Genomic DNA, 13,776 nt, shown 5'->3' on the forward strand with positions numbered 1-13,776 from the left:
CTTAATTTTTTTTATCCAACTGTTCTTAACAACTGCCAAAAACGGTATATTTTCTAAACAAGGTCTTACTTTGAGCATGCACTGTGTCAAAATGGATAAATACCCACACTTCTCTTTACAGGCATAGACTCTCATGAACTAGTTCCAATGCCAGAATGTTTCAATTTTGCATTTCAGCTTAAATTTTGCTTGCAAGGGAAAAATTGAAGTTATGCAATTTTGATTTTTTTTTGCAAAAATACCCCATAATTAACCACAAAAATCACCAGGTGAGTAATTGATAAAAAAAAAATTGAAATTTCAACCATGCAGTTATATGGATGTAAAGATTATATATACTAAATTTCAAGTTTGGGCAAGAAATATTTATATATTTTTAATTTTTCTGAAAAGTCATAATTTTTATGAATACAGATCCAACAACACATGATATACACTGTCATGTAATCTAAAAATACTTTCAAGGTTTACCTGAATGATTCATTTCTTATATTTATTTATTTAATAGTTAATACACAGTGAACCAGTAATATTTCCTACATAATCTTTAAAATGCACACATTTGCAAACAAAGTGCTCTTAATCTAGGTATACCATGTATACTAAACAAAGCCATCATGTCCAAAAACTATGTTCTTGGGTTATGTACAGGAAAACGTGTTTTCTGCAGACACAACACAGGCAAAAAGGCTAATAGTAAATCAGGTACTGTAATAATATTTGTCATCAGTATGCATGTTATGTGTGCAAAAACCCTGGGAGAAGTGACTCAACTTTGTTCTGATCACTGTCATTCAGACTGTACTTGCGAGCACCAGCATCACTCAAATCAACAAAATTGTGAAAGCCAACTGTCTTACATAATGTCTTTTGATGACATTCAACTTGCAAAGTCAAACCTAGAGCACATTTTGCCTCCATGATTGATAAGAATATGATTAGGCAATGGTCAGAATTCCCAGAGATAGGTCAAAGAATTTCTGGGAATTCTAACCTGGTTGAAATTAGGTTGTTCAGTTAATCCCACCTTCTGGGAAATTCTAAATATAGCCTGACCTTTTTCTGGGAAATTGTCAAAATTCTCATTCATTTGGGTACCCTGTGCTGTTGCATCCATCAGCAATACAGTTTTTTACCAAGTTAAAATAATTGTATAATTATTATAGTTATTATGTAATAACTATATATTCACATTTCTAGCCCATTGATTAAGACTTAACACCATATAGTCAATGTGCAATTTCACACAATATTGCCTATTATAAAAAAATAATTAAAATGGAAATATTTCTTGCCCAAACTTGTGAACTATCATCTTTACATCCATAAAATTGGATGGCTGAAATTTCAATTTTCTAATCAATTGCTCACCTGGTGATTTTTGTGGTCAATTAGAGTTTATTTTTGCAAAAAATCGAAATTGCACGATTTCAATTTTTCCCTCACAAGCACAATTTTGGCTGAAATGGAAAAATGAAGCATTCTGGTGTTGTAACTGATTCATGAGAGTCTAGGCCGTGTCAGATCCCGCTTTTTAGATACACGGCACACGCTCACCCTCCGATGAGTGGCCACGCCCGTTAACGGCAGCTCTCCTCTTATAGATCAGGGCTCTTGGAATGTTGCTAGATTTTAAATTTAGTGACTCGTACAGCGAGTCCCCAGGATGTGTTATTTTCATTAAAAAACCATACTAACCTTTTAGAGCCTTTTGATGTTGTACACCCAATAAACTTTAACTTTTACACCTTAAGAAGCATCAATAATCCAATGTCCGAGCCTTAACACTTTAACTGCATGCTTGGAAATTTATTGCACGTTTTGCAAGTGCCAATAACATAATCAACATAGGTTATATGGTGATAAATTCACAATAGTAATTCAAATATAATTAGAATAATGATTGGCAGAGATTTTTGTTTTTAATTCAATAATTCTGACTGATCTTACTTTGACTGGGACTGGATTGACTTCTTAACAATTTTTTCTAGGAGTGAGGGAAGGAGGTTTTTGAGGTTAGGGTCCCCAGCTCGATGAACTTGATTTCCTCTTCATCAGCTATTAGTCGTTAGCTGACCACGATCCTTGTGTGATATTGTAATCCTTCAGGAAGTTAATCCACATAAGAATTTATTCCGTCTTCAATCAACCAAAAGTTGATCTAATCCATTCTGGTATGCTGTGATGTTTCTTGAGAGAGAAATCGTTGAACATTCCCCACTCAGACTTAAGGCCAGTGGTTATTCTCCATTGTTCTGCTACTCCGTGACTGGACGGCCTGAGTGGGAGTTGAAATCTCTCTCAAATGATCTTTTATGGCTCCAGTCCTCTCACTCCACAATTCCGATTGCTGCTCACAAGATGGTCAAGTCTTGCGATCTCCTCGTAGCAGGGGAGTAGTGGCAACAGCACCTCTCCCTGGAAGAATAACCCCATTTTCTGGTGTTTCAACAAGTTATATATGTTCTTGACTCCAGTCGTCCTCAGATTATCTTGGTTACCATGGGAACACTGTTGACTCAAAACCTCCTCCCTTCTCCTTCTGCTTTACTGGAAATCTCCGCAGCCCCTACCAGTAACTTATTTCTCAAGTTCCTCTTTTCTGTTAACACTTCAGCTTTTCTGAGAATTCATTCTTTTAAATCATTTCTTCAAAATCACATCAATCATATTCAATCATTTCATTACAACTCTCTTTCACATAAAAACAATTCATATGATCATATACAAACATTTTCATTCCTTATTATTCATTTAATTTTACCAACATCTTAATCATTTGATCAGTTGTTTAACATCAGCTTTTCTTGCCCTGCTTGCGACATCTTCTTCACTTCCACTTTTTCTCTAACTCTGCACTCTTTATGAAAAACAACTCATATAATCATTCATTTCACTTATTCGTAAAATACATTTTCTAATCAACTCTTAATTTTAACACATTAATACTTCATTTGATCATACTTGTCATGTTAGAATCATTCTTAGACATATTCCCTCATCTTCACCACCGAGTTCATTCTGTGAGCCTCCCCATTTGCAATGGAAAAGTCCGGTATGACCTCACTTACTCCTGGAAGGTACCAAACACTGTGCAGTTTAATCCAACAGCATGTATATTAATTCCATGGCACATATTATATTCCAAAATGAAAACAAGCTGAAAGCAAGCTTAAAGTCATCTTTCCTGACAGCCTGTAAGGAGAATCGTGGGCCTTAATCTATTTTGACACAGTGCATGCTCAAAGTCAGACCTCGTTTAGAAAAAATACCATTTTTGGCAGTTTTTAAGAATAGTTGGATAAAAATGAAGCCAGATATCATTGTTTTGATGCCAGATATGTCTTTTCCAGTATGATTTTACCTAAAATGGTAAATTTGAAGGGTTTCACTTAATTTGGCTAGGCTATATGGCTCTCCAAAGTTGGCCAGAAAGTACAGAAGCGTATTGCATTCACTGGATAAAAAAAAATAGACCACTGATCTCGTAATTTCGAGATAAGATCCCGTAATTATGAGAAAAGATCTCATAATTACGACATCGGGATCTCATAATTACGAGAAAAGATCTCGTAATTACGACATCGGGATCTCATAATTACGAGAAAAGATCTCGTAATTACGACATCGGGATCTCATAATTACGAGAAAAGATCTCGTAATTACGACATCGGGATCTCATAATTACGAGAAAAGATCTCGTAATTACGACATCGGGATCTCATAATTACGAGAAAAGATCTCGTAATTACGAGATCAGGTGTCTCCAGCTTCCCCGTATGCGCGCTTCCTCAATGATCAGCGGGCATGATGGCGCTGTCGCAATTAATCTGCTGTTACCACCTTCTCGGTGTGAGACACTGGGAAATACTGATATTTCTTAAAAATGAGGATGATATTATTAGTATGTCAACACTGCAGGCATCTCAAGTCGTTGGGATTGTTCCGTCGGAAAGCCCAGTCTGACGTGCTGGACGTCGCTCTCCTTCTTACGTACGGAAGCTCTGAGCTGCCAAGCCCTAATATATATTTGACTCAGTATCATGCAATTACGTGAAAAGTTTCATGTTATAACATGATATTTATCATGTTATAACATGATACTTATCTCTTCTCATAATTACGAGATCCTGATCTCGTAATTACGAGATCAGTGGTCAAATTTTTTTTTTATCCAGTGAATGCAATACGCTTCTGTAAGAAAGTGCTTTTTTTCAAATAAATAAATAAGAACAAAAATGAAACTGCTCCTGTGCTTAAAGTATTAGAGCTGGCTCATTCAAACTTGGGGTATTTCCATTTCTATTCTATTTCCATTTAGATAGAAATGTTTGTGCAGTATGCTCATCCTGAAGTTTTTACTGTGCACAGTTATTAGGCAAGTTGTCTTTTTGAACATTAATTTTATTATTTAACATCTACAGTGGTCTTGACCAATCCAAAATGTTAATAAATCTCAAAGCTGAATATTTAAGAAAGTAAAAGTGAGGTTTTGGCTTTTATAGGAGAATATCTGTGTGCAACAATCACTATAGAGAGTTATTATGCAACTAAATGAAAAACAAAAAATTTTCCCAGATCACTTGTTTATTTTCGTCTCTTAAAGTGAGAATAATAAACAACTCAAAATTTACAAATAAAGATTTCTGACACTTAAAAACAATCTGTGACAATACAGTCACAGGGGTAGAGAAATCCATTGGCCCGAGGACACGGACCAGTAACTTTTGACCTATGTTGAGTTGATATTTTCACCTGCTAGACCAATGTCTAGTTAAAAATCTTGTTGGTCTTGTGATTAAAACTGTTCAACAGGTCCGATGATTTTTTCCAAACTTGCTCCTTAAATAACTGAGCCATTCAGAGATTAAAACAGAGTTTTAGTCAGGGAGCCATCCAGCCTTCATTTGAACAGTCAGTTTTCAAAAAAGTAAAAACCTTGATTTCTGGGAATTCCCAGAAAACTGCCATCGCTGGTTATAGGTTATGGCCCTTGATTAACAAACCTAGACACTGCCAGTTTCATGAGTTAGTGTCTGTATTCTGAAATCAACAATCACAAACTATGAAGTGTTATCACAATGTAGTGTTATCACTTGTTCCAAAGCAGCATTTGCCAGTGGGCGGTATTGTGCTCTGAGTCGACGAGTACTGAGCCATTTTCACCATGATTGCCAGATCTATGGGGGACTGATAAAATCCTCATAAAGGTGCACTGGCACTAGCTGCACGCACTTGCACGCATGTCGTCATGATGACCGCACCCCTTGTGATCCCAGCTGGACGCTGTGCTTTGTTCCACCGCCTGTCATGTGCTCTGTGCTGGACGCTGTGTATATAAAATAATTATTTTGTAGTGGATTAATCATTTTTTCTGCAAGTTGTCTGTTGAAAATGGCTTTAATCGCTTTCTGAATCACAGAGAACCGCTCCAGCAGAGAAAGGTAAAAAGCCGTGTAATAAGGTAATTGTCATGTTTACATTGTCATGGCTTGGTAAAACAGTTGCTTGTTCTTTCCTTCTTGTCTGCAGCTGTTAAAGTATGTTTGTGATAGATTTAACATCTCCTTTTAATCATTCAGATGAGCTGCGCTCTGATGTGTTCCACTGACGCAACCACTCGCTCTGTTCACTTCTTCTTTACTCCACTTGAGGAGCTGCACGTTGTGTTCATGAGCAGATCGCACCACATAGCTCGACATTTATGCGTGACGGATTTTTTTGAACATTTCAAAATGCTCTGCGCAGTTGTACGCACCGGCGCCCGTTAAAGACGAGTTTACTCTACTGCATGACACAGATCGTGCAAGTGCGTGAATCAGTGTCATTACACCTTAATCTGCTCTGTCTGTACCAGTGATCGAACTGAAATCAAAGATGACCAGAAGAATGTCACCCCTGGGGAGGTCGTCAATCACTGGTGAAGATGTGAGTTAAAAAAAAAGAAAAGTGTAACTCAGAGCTGTCACTCATTGTGGTCAAGACATAGATAACACAATATTCAAAGAATGCTAAAGTCTGAGCTTCATGATATATTCGTTAGGGGCGAAGAATGAAATATTGGAGCTGCTCAGCCACATCAACTTGTACTCAGAGGTGGAAAACTCCGCTTTGGTCATTAAAAGTCCAACCATGTATTGTTTCTATCTGTGTACCTAAAACCAGTGATTTCACTGATTAGTTGATCTACCTGCCTGAAGAGTTCAACTAATTAATGTCAGTTGGTTTATTGGGTTGCTGGAACAAATGTGCAGCAGAACTTTTACTTACCAATGCCAGGGACCATTAGGATGAGCAGACCACCCACCTGAATCTGGCCTGGCCTTTTTATAGGTCTGCTGAGCTCAGAGAGCCCTGCCGCTGCAATATGGAAATTTCTAAGGTCCATTGATAGCCTGGAATATGGCCGTCCTGACTGTACTTGGACATTGCTGTGCAGTGGACAACCCCTGTGCATGGTACCAGTTGTCACTCTCTAGTGAGAAAATCCTTTGTGCTCTCTGATAGTTTCATCTTTTCCAGAGATGAGGGTCTAAATGGGTTTCTTCCATATTCTTCATAATGTGTGCCAACCTCCAGACAGCAGCAGTTAATTCAGTATGGCCACTGTGACTTTAGGCAAGTCAGATTTCACAGGCCCATTCAGTCATCTGTCAGACTTTAAGGATGTTGCTCATCAAAGCTTAAATAATACATGTGTAAGGGCCCTTTCACACATAACACAATTGAAGCCAACTACCGCATGAAGGAGGAATTGCAAGCCATTCTTGAAAAATCGGAGCTGCCTCAAACACCTCGTACAGCTGTCACCGCAACTATTCGCGCACATCAGTGGCCAAAAGACAGCGAGTGCCCTGCGAGTGCTCATTTGGCCCCTCTATCGACAGGTGTCGGCCAAATTCCAGTTGTCACACATGAACATCCAACACTGCTCGCTGGACACTTAGAAAAGGTGACGCTATTCACGCTCCTGGTACGAGAGTAGACAGCAGGCGACCATATTCGAGCTGTCTGAAAATTGTCAGAGTGGTCACGATTGTGGCGTAGCCAAGCAACACGTGTGGCGTGCCAAAGTGTCGGCTCTCCCCTCAACACGTGGCCTGTGTGTGTATCGCATGTGTGCATTGCACTCCCCCCGAACCCCCAACACATGTAGCGTGCGTGTCTGTTGCACTCCCCCCACAACACATGTGGCGTGTGGGGAGGGCACACTTGCAATGCTGATATGTATGTACCGACATGATGACGTGGCGGTAATGGCCAGCCACGTCTGAGTGCACACAGCACGGCAAAACGCCTCTCAGTTGATCGCTGCCCAGCGACTTCCTGACAGCTGGAAATGACGGCTCAGTGTACACGACGTGTTACATTACAAACACAGACATTAGGCCGATGTAGGACAAACAAATAATAATACATACATAATACATACATAGAATAAAAATCACAGAATGAAGGTACAGAGCGTGAGCTTTTTTCTGTGAGCTGCCGAGGTCCGCTGACAGAGGTGGGCATGTCCCCCTGCGACGTGCAGCTGTTCAGATATCTGTGCTCACAAGACATAGCTGGGAACAACCTCATGTAACTACTGTGAGGCGCGCACGTTGGCATGCTGTCCCCACATTGGAATAAATTAAAACATATTGCTTCAGCTGACTGCTGCGTCAGCACACCACAATGCTGGTGAATATCGTGCCATGCAGGAAATCACTCCACGGGACACCCCTGCAAGGCACGTGTCACTGTGAGATTTCCCCACATTGTAATAATTAAAACACATATCATATTTGCAGTGGATCACTGTGCGCTGGACAGGCTATGGTGGCTGATGTATTCACGATGCGAGAGCCCGGCTCTTCATGACATGGGAGCCGGTCGGTTCTTAATGAGACAAGCACATCCGTAATTCATGTAAAACATGAAAGAACAATAATCCATGTCATTTCATTACTTTCTGGTGTCTATGCGGAGGCTAAGTCCACTCTTTATAACAGGAATTAAGTATTATAAATTGTGGCGTTTCATTTTTTGCTCCGCTGCTGTGTGTGTGACTTTCCACATGCTCGCACTGTTTTCATGCACGCGAACACGAGCATGCACAAAACCGTTGCCGCAGTATCCTGCATGCTTGTCCGACCGCGCCTCCCTCCCGACAGCAGGTGGACTGTTTCGTGATTTCCCCGTTTTGGTTTTAGTTTGTGGTTTCTGTCTTTTGTGTGAAGGAGCCCTAAGGTAGAACATAATTGATGGTGAATGTTTACAACATAATACACTGTAAATGCCTCACAAGCAACAGTTTGAGAGGCATTGAGCATGAGATTGGCCAGAGAATCGGTGCAGCAATGACAATGTTGTTGTCACTCTTCCATATTGTTGTAACAAAAAGGGAGCTGAACAGAAAGGTGAAGTTCTCGATTTACTGGTCAGTCTTTGTTCCTACTCTCACCTATGGTCATGAGGGTTGGGTCATGACTGAAAAACTAGGTTGCGGGTAGAAGCGGCCAAAATGGGCTTCCTTAGGAGGGTGGCTGGTGCCTTCCTTAGAGATAAGGTGAGAAGCTCAGTCATTCGTGAGGGGCTCAAAGCTGCTGATCTTTCACGTTGAAAGGAGCCAGTTGAGGTGGTTTGGGCATCTGGTAAGGATGCCCCCTGGGCACCTCCTTAGGGAGGTGTTCCAGGCACATCCATCTGGGAGGAGACCCTGGGGAAGACCCAGGACTAGGTGGAGAGATTATATCTCCACACTGACCTGGGAACACCTCTGGATCCCCCAAACATTTGGTTAATGTGGCCCGGGAAAGGGAAATATGGGGTCCTCTGCTGTAGCTGCTGCCCCACGACCTGATCCCAGATAAGCAGTTGAAGATGTATGTATGTATGTATTTATTATCCACTGACAGACGTACATTTAAACACGACTGTGTGTGTGTGTGTGTGTGTGTGTGTGTGTGTGTGTGTGTGTGTGTGTGTGTGTGTGAGAGAGAGAGAGAGACAGAAATGACAAACTGTTGTCTTTGCTCTGAAAAGCAGTGATTGTTCTTTCCTAACTAATGTAAATGTGTGTGTGTGTCTTTGTTTCATAGGATATTGCAGACCCATTTTTTGCCTATTGCAAACAGCACGCAGACCGCTTTGACAGAAAGTGGAAAAGGAAAAATTATCTGGCCTTACAGTCTTATTGTAAGGTCTCTCTGCAGGAGAGAGAGAAACAGCTTACTCCTGAAGCTCAGGTATGCTGCAACATCCAGCCATTCATATCAGCAGTACGAGCCAAAGCTTGGACACAGGTACTTTTAAATACATTCCTAAATATTTCTAAATGTTTATACTTCATTCATGTGGCACCTGCATTTCACAAAAAAGATGGAAGATTAGGTTTAGTTTTGGTGTTGGATCGGATAGCATTAAAGCTAATCTTTAAAAATTCTGCTGTGTAGAAATATATTGACCATGTATTTCAACATTAGTTACTTGAAATTGATGATGTTGACGTCATATGTGCTTTTTTGATTTAGCTGGTGCATCAAAGTCCACCGTATCAGAATCTGTTTGTCATCATTATAAGGCCTTTTAATGTAGAGATGCATAAGATGATGGGAAATCCTGGGATGGATGAACCAGCGCATGCACTTATGTTACTGCTGTTTAACCCTGTGTGGTTACCAGCATGGGGAACATCAATATCTAAAAAAACTATTTGAGCTTGGATTATGATATCGTTATTATTATTATTTTTATTGAAGGATTAAAATATGGCACTGTAACGCTGACAAGCTCAAGATTTTTCTGAAATATATAGGAAACACCTTGTCTGTTCTTCAGTGTGTCCATGTGTCTTATAAGAGCAGCACCTCTTACAGTTTCTGGTGGATGTCAGTGAAACTTCACATGGTGGTCGCACACTTTATGAAGATGTGCATGAAAGAAAATAAATCTGGTCTGATGTCTTTAATGGGAGGTAATTGGACTTGTTTGTTTAGTTATTGCACCATTTGAAACAGTAAGTGTCACTCCTCCTAAACCCGTTGTGTTTGACCAGTTTGTTAATTCAGATGTTTCATCCAGGTGTATATTCTCACACTTGTAAAAACGAGTGTTTTTAAGATGGAGGGCTTGCGTTTTGTGTGGCGTTCTCATGTACGAAGTGAAACAAAAGGTGAAATATGCCTTAAGTCACATGATTAGTTAGAGATACTGGAGCTGTATGGTCCACCAACTTCTCTTTTTCAGAATTGCTGTGATAAAGAACTTCTTTGTTTTGTATCACCGAGGCAAATATGATTCAGCAACAAACAATGGACTCAGTACAAAATATAAATAGGACTATCAGGAATTGCAATAGTTGTTTTCTCTTTCCACAAGCACCAAACCTGAGTCTAGTGGGTGCTTTAATTTGTCACATATGACACGCTTTTTAAACAGCATTTCAAAGTGGCTTCCAACCACATTGGCAATGCTGTATTTCAGCCTGCTGAAAGCTTGAACTGGAGATGATTAATTTCTTCTAATTTATGCTTGTGCTACTTGCGTTTTCTTGCTTAATGGATAAAATCTGTGTCTCATTTGAAGGCCTGCTGAGTGATAGTTCCTAATGGTTTGAAGGACTCAGCTCAGCTCACACAACAGTTGTGTCTTTGGTCTTTTGGGTGTTGAGATCCAGTTTGTGTTCTCCCACACCATTACATTTACTCTGGCCCTACCACTGTAGTTTAATGAAACTAATGGTCCAGCCACATGGCATATGACGATTCCTGAACGAAGGGAAAAAAGTAAAAAAGTCACAAATCGTTGAGAAAAGGTGGATGAACAAGCTTTATCACCGACTAGTCTGCGAATCAAGAGCGCAAAAGGGACGAAAGAGGAACAAAACGAAAATGAAGCTGACATTGATCTCGGCACTTTAAATGAAATGCACCTGGAGCCACTGCTGGAGCAGTGTGTGTCTGCATCCCTGCATTCCTCATTGTCTGGTTGAGACTCTGATGACACACTGCGCACTCCATCTTGCTCCAATTTAAAAAAAAAAAAAAACATGAAGTGCTTGTTCAACATTCATAAGATGCCTCATTTTTACAAAAAAAAAATACAAAATCCCACCACCACACTAACCACACACACTAAATACTCTGATCGCTGTCTGTACACCTGAAATGCACACGTACGAGACAGAGAGAGAGAGAGATAGCGCTGCCTCTCTCTCGTTGCCTTTTTTTTTTTTTTGAAAACCCTGCTTTTTATGATCACCTCACACACGCGCAGGCAGTCCTGTACGTGGATCAAACACACGCGCTTCACCTCTCCAGCTGATCACACTGGGTCTTCTGTTTCATATGTAACACTTCTTTGGCTCAAAGCTGTTCACACATGAATGTCCACTGCTACTGGAAGTTTTTCCACATTTGATGGCACAAAGTCCCGCTTCTGGAAACTGCCGCCTGGACGACATAAAATGTTACAATGTGTCGGCCCTCAGTGTCACGGAATCAAATGAGGCTGATCATGTTTCTACAAAGCCCCCTGCTGCAAACAAATACACAGCCATCAACAATCATGTCAGCTGTCAGCAGCTCCATGGAAACAAACGAGGACGAACACGCTCATGTAAAGCCCAGATGCTGCGAACAAATACACAGTGATCAAGGGTCATTTCCTCAAAACCTTTGAACTGCCAGACGCTGACAGGGCCAGCAGGCATTTCTCTCTGCATGGACTGGAGGACAGCAAGCCCTTCAGAGTTCATGGACAGAATGCTGCAGCTCCGGCCGGACTTTATGTGCAGCAGCTCCCACCTCATGTGCACGCAGCGCTGGAACAACACCACGATCATGGACTGCCGTGCGCTGGCAGAGAGACCAACAAAATCTTCCTGGCAGGCCAGCACCACAACATGACCGCAGCAGCACTCGCCACGTCACGCGCAGCGGCAGAAGCCCCACACCGCACACCAGTTCCGCTGCGGAGGAAGCAGCTCCTCCACAAAATTGTTCACAAACCAGCTTCTGCACTGTGTGAAAGCATTCAGCTGGTTGAACGAAGTCAAACTAAACCCGAACGTTACAACAACTAAGCAAACAATAAAAAAAACCTTCAAGAACGACAGCAAACCGAAATACGGACGAATAAAGGTTTTCGGTGGCATTCGTTCAAATTTTTCAACAGTTTAAAAATCCTGATGAACCGCCAGCTGCAGGAACAAAGCTGTGCGAAGGTTAAACGATGCCAGCGAAAGTCAACGAAAGTCCAGATTTCTTGTTTCGTTTGGGCTTTGTTGCCCTTCGTTAAGTGCTGTGTGACCGGGCCTTAGTAAAAGTACTTTTAGGTTATACTAAAACAAACAAATGCTACAGTGGATTGTAAATCAAAGGTTAGGGTACTGCAGACTGGTATGTGGGTATGTGCAGACTGTCCTGAAAAAGTGCCACAAAAATGAAGCCATAAAAATCTGTACACTTTTAGATACTGATATTTAAAAGCATATTTTCAGGGAATTTTAGCTCTGGTGTTCATTTCTGATTTCACCTCAGTTTGTAAGAGTTTTGGCATTCACAAGATGTGCTCAATATGTGCACCGCTCCTCTGGTTTGGCCAGAGGTGTGGTGTTTACTTTATTGTGGACATTAACAGTCATGAGCTGAGTTTTATATAGCACCATATCACAGCAAAGCCACCACAAAGCCCTTCACACAAGTAAGGTCTAACCTTACCAACTACTAGAGCAAGCACACAGGTGACAGTGGGAAGGAAAAACTCCCTCTGATGATTTGAGGAAGAAACCTCAAGCAGACCAAACTCAGAGGGGTGACCCACTGCTTAGGTCATTCTAACACTTACAAGGTTTTTACAACCCCAGTTCCAGTGAAGATGAGATGTTGTGTGAAATGGAAATAAAAACAATACAATTTTTGATTTGCAAATCCTCTTCAACCTATATTCAGTTGAATATACCACAAAGACAAGATATTTAATGTTCAGACTGATAGACTTTTTTGTGTTTGTGCAAATATTTGCTCATTTGGTTGCCTGCAACACATTTCAAAAACGCTGGGACAGGGGCAACAAAAGACTGGTAAAGTTGATGAACGCTAAAGAACACCTGTTTGGATCATTCCACTGGTGAACAGGTTAATTGGAAACAGGTGAGTGTCATGATTGGGTATAAAAGGAGCATCCTCAAAAGGCTCAGCCGTTCATAAGCAAAGATGGGGTGAGGATCAGCACTTTGTGAACAACTGCGTGAAAAAATAGTCCAACAGTTTAAGAACAATGTTTCTCAATGTTCAGTTGCAAGGAATTTAGGGATTCCATCATGTGCAATCCATAATATAATCAGAAGATTCAAAGAATCTGGAGAACTTTCTACACATAAGCCAAGTGACACTTAATGACAGCAGTCATAAATGTTTGACATTGACGTAATGTTTATGACACATTCATTACTATGTCGTGTAACAGTGTCATGTCACTATGATGCCGCAATCACACTGGACACCATGCAACGCCACAAATTCATCATTTGCTGCAGGAGCTGCGTCTGGTGGCCGCTTTCAGCTGTACTTCTGCCTCTCTAGGACCCAGTTTGAGGACCTCCTGTCCCATTCGCGCACGCACATGTGAACAAAGAAAAAAAAAACTGGCTGCCGCTGCAGTTCCTCACTCTCCTCTCCAACTCTGTCATAATTGCGTTATATACCAGTGACCATTTGTTTTATTATACATCTGTGTAGTTAATAAAATTATCTTCACGGACGATTCGTTCATGCGTGCACATGTGAACTG

The 13,776-nt window shown here is 40.8% G+C and overlaps 1 protein-coding gene across 3 annotated transcripts in view; it reads left to right on the forward strand.

Annotated features, from left to right (window-relative positions):
* The window catches only part of phf14 (PHD finger protein 14), a 340,053-nt gene that overhangs the window by 48,195 nt on the left and 278,082 nt on the right, over nucleotides 1-13,776 (forward strand). For 2 of the 3 annotated variants that reach the window (XM_034160315.1, XM_034160316.1), the window contains exon 8: nucleotides 9,084-9,287. In XM_034160315.1, the coding sequence (XP_034016206.1) occupies nucleotides 9,084-9,287 (204 nt within the window). The remainder of the gene's footprint in view (nucleotides 1-9,083; nucleotides 9,288-13,776) is intronic. The other variant, XM_034160317.1, reaches the window with a different exon arrangement.

The sequence above is a fragment of the Thalassophryne amazonica genome, chromosome 20 (genome assembly GCF_902500255.1).
Source record: "Thalassophryne amazonica chromosome 20, fThaAma1.1, whole genome shotgun sequence".
NCBI lineage: Eukaryota > Metazoa > Chordata > Actinopteri > Batrachoidiformes > Batrachoididae > Thalassophryne > Thalassophryne amazonica.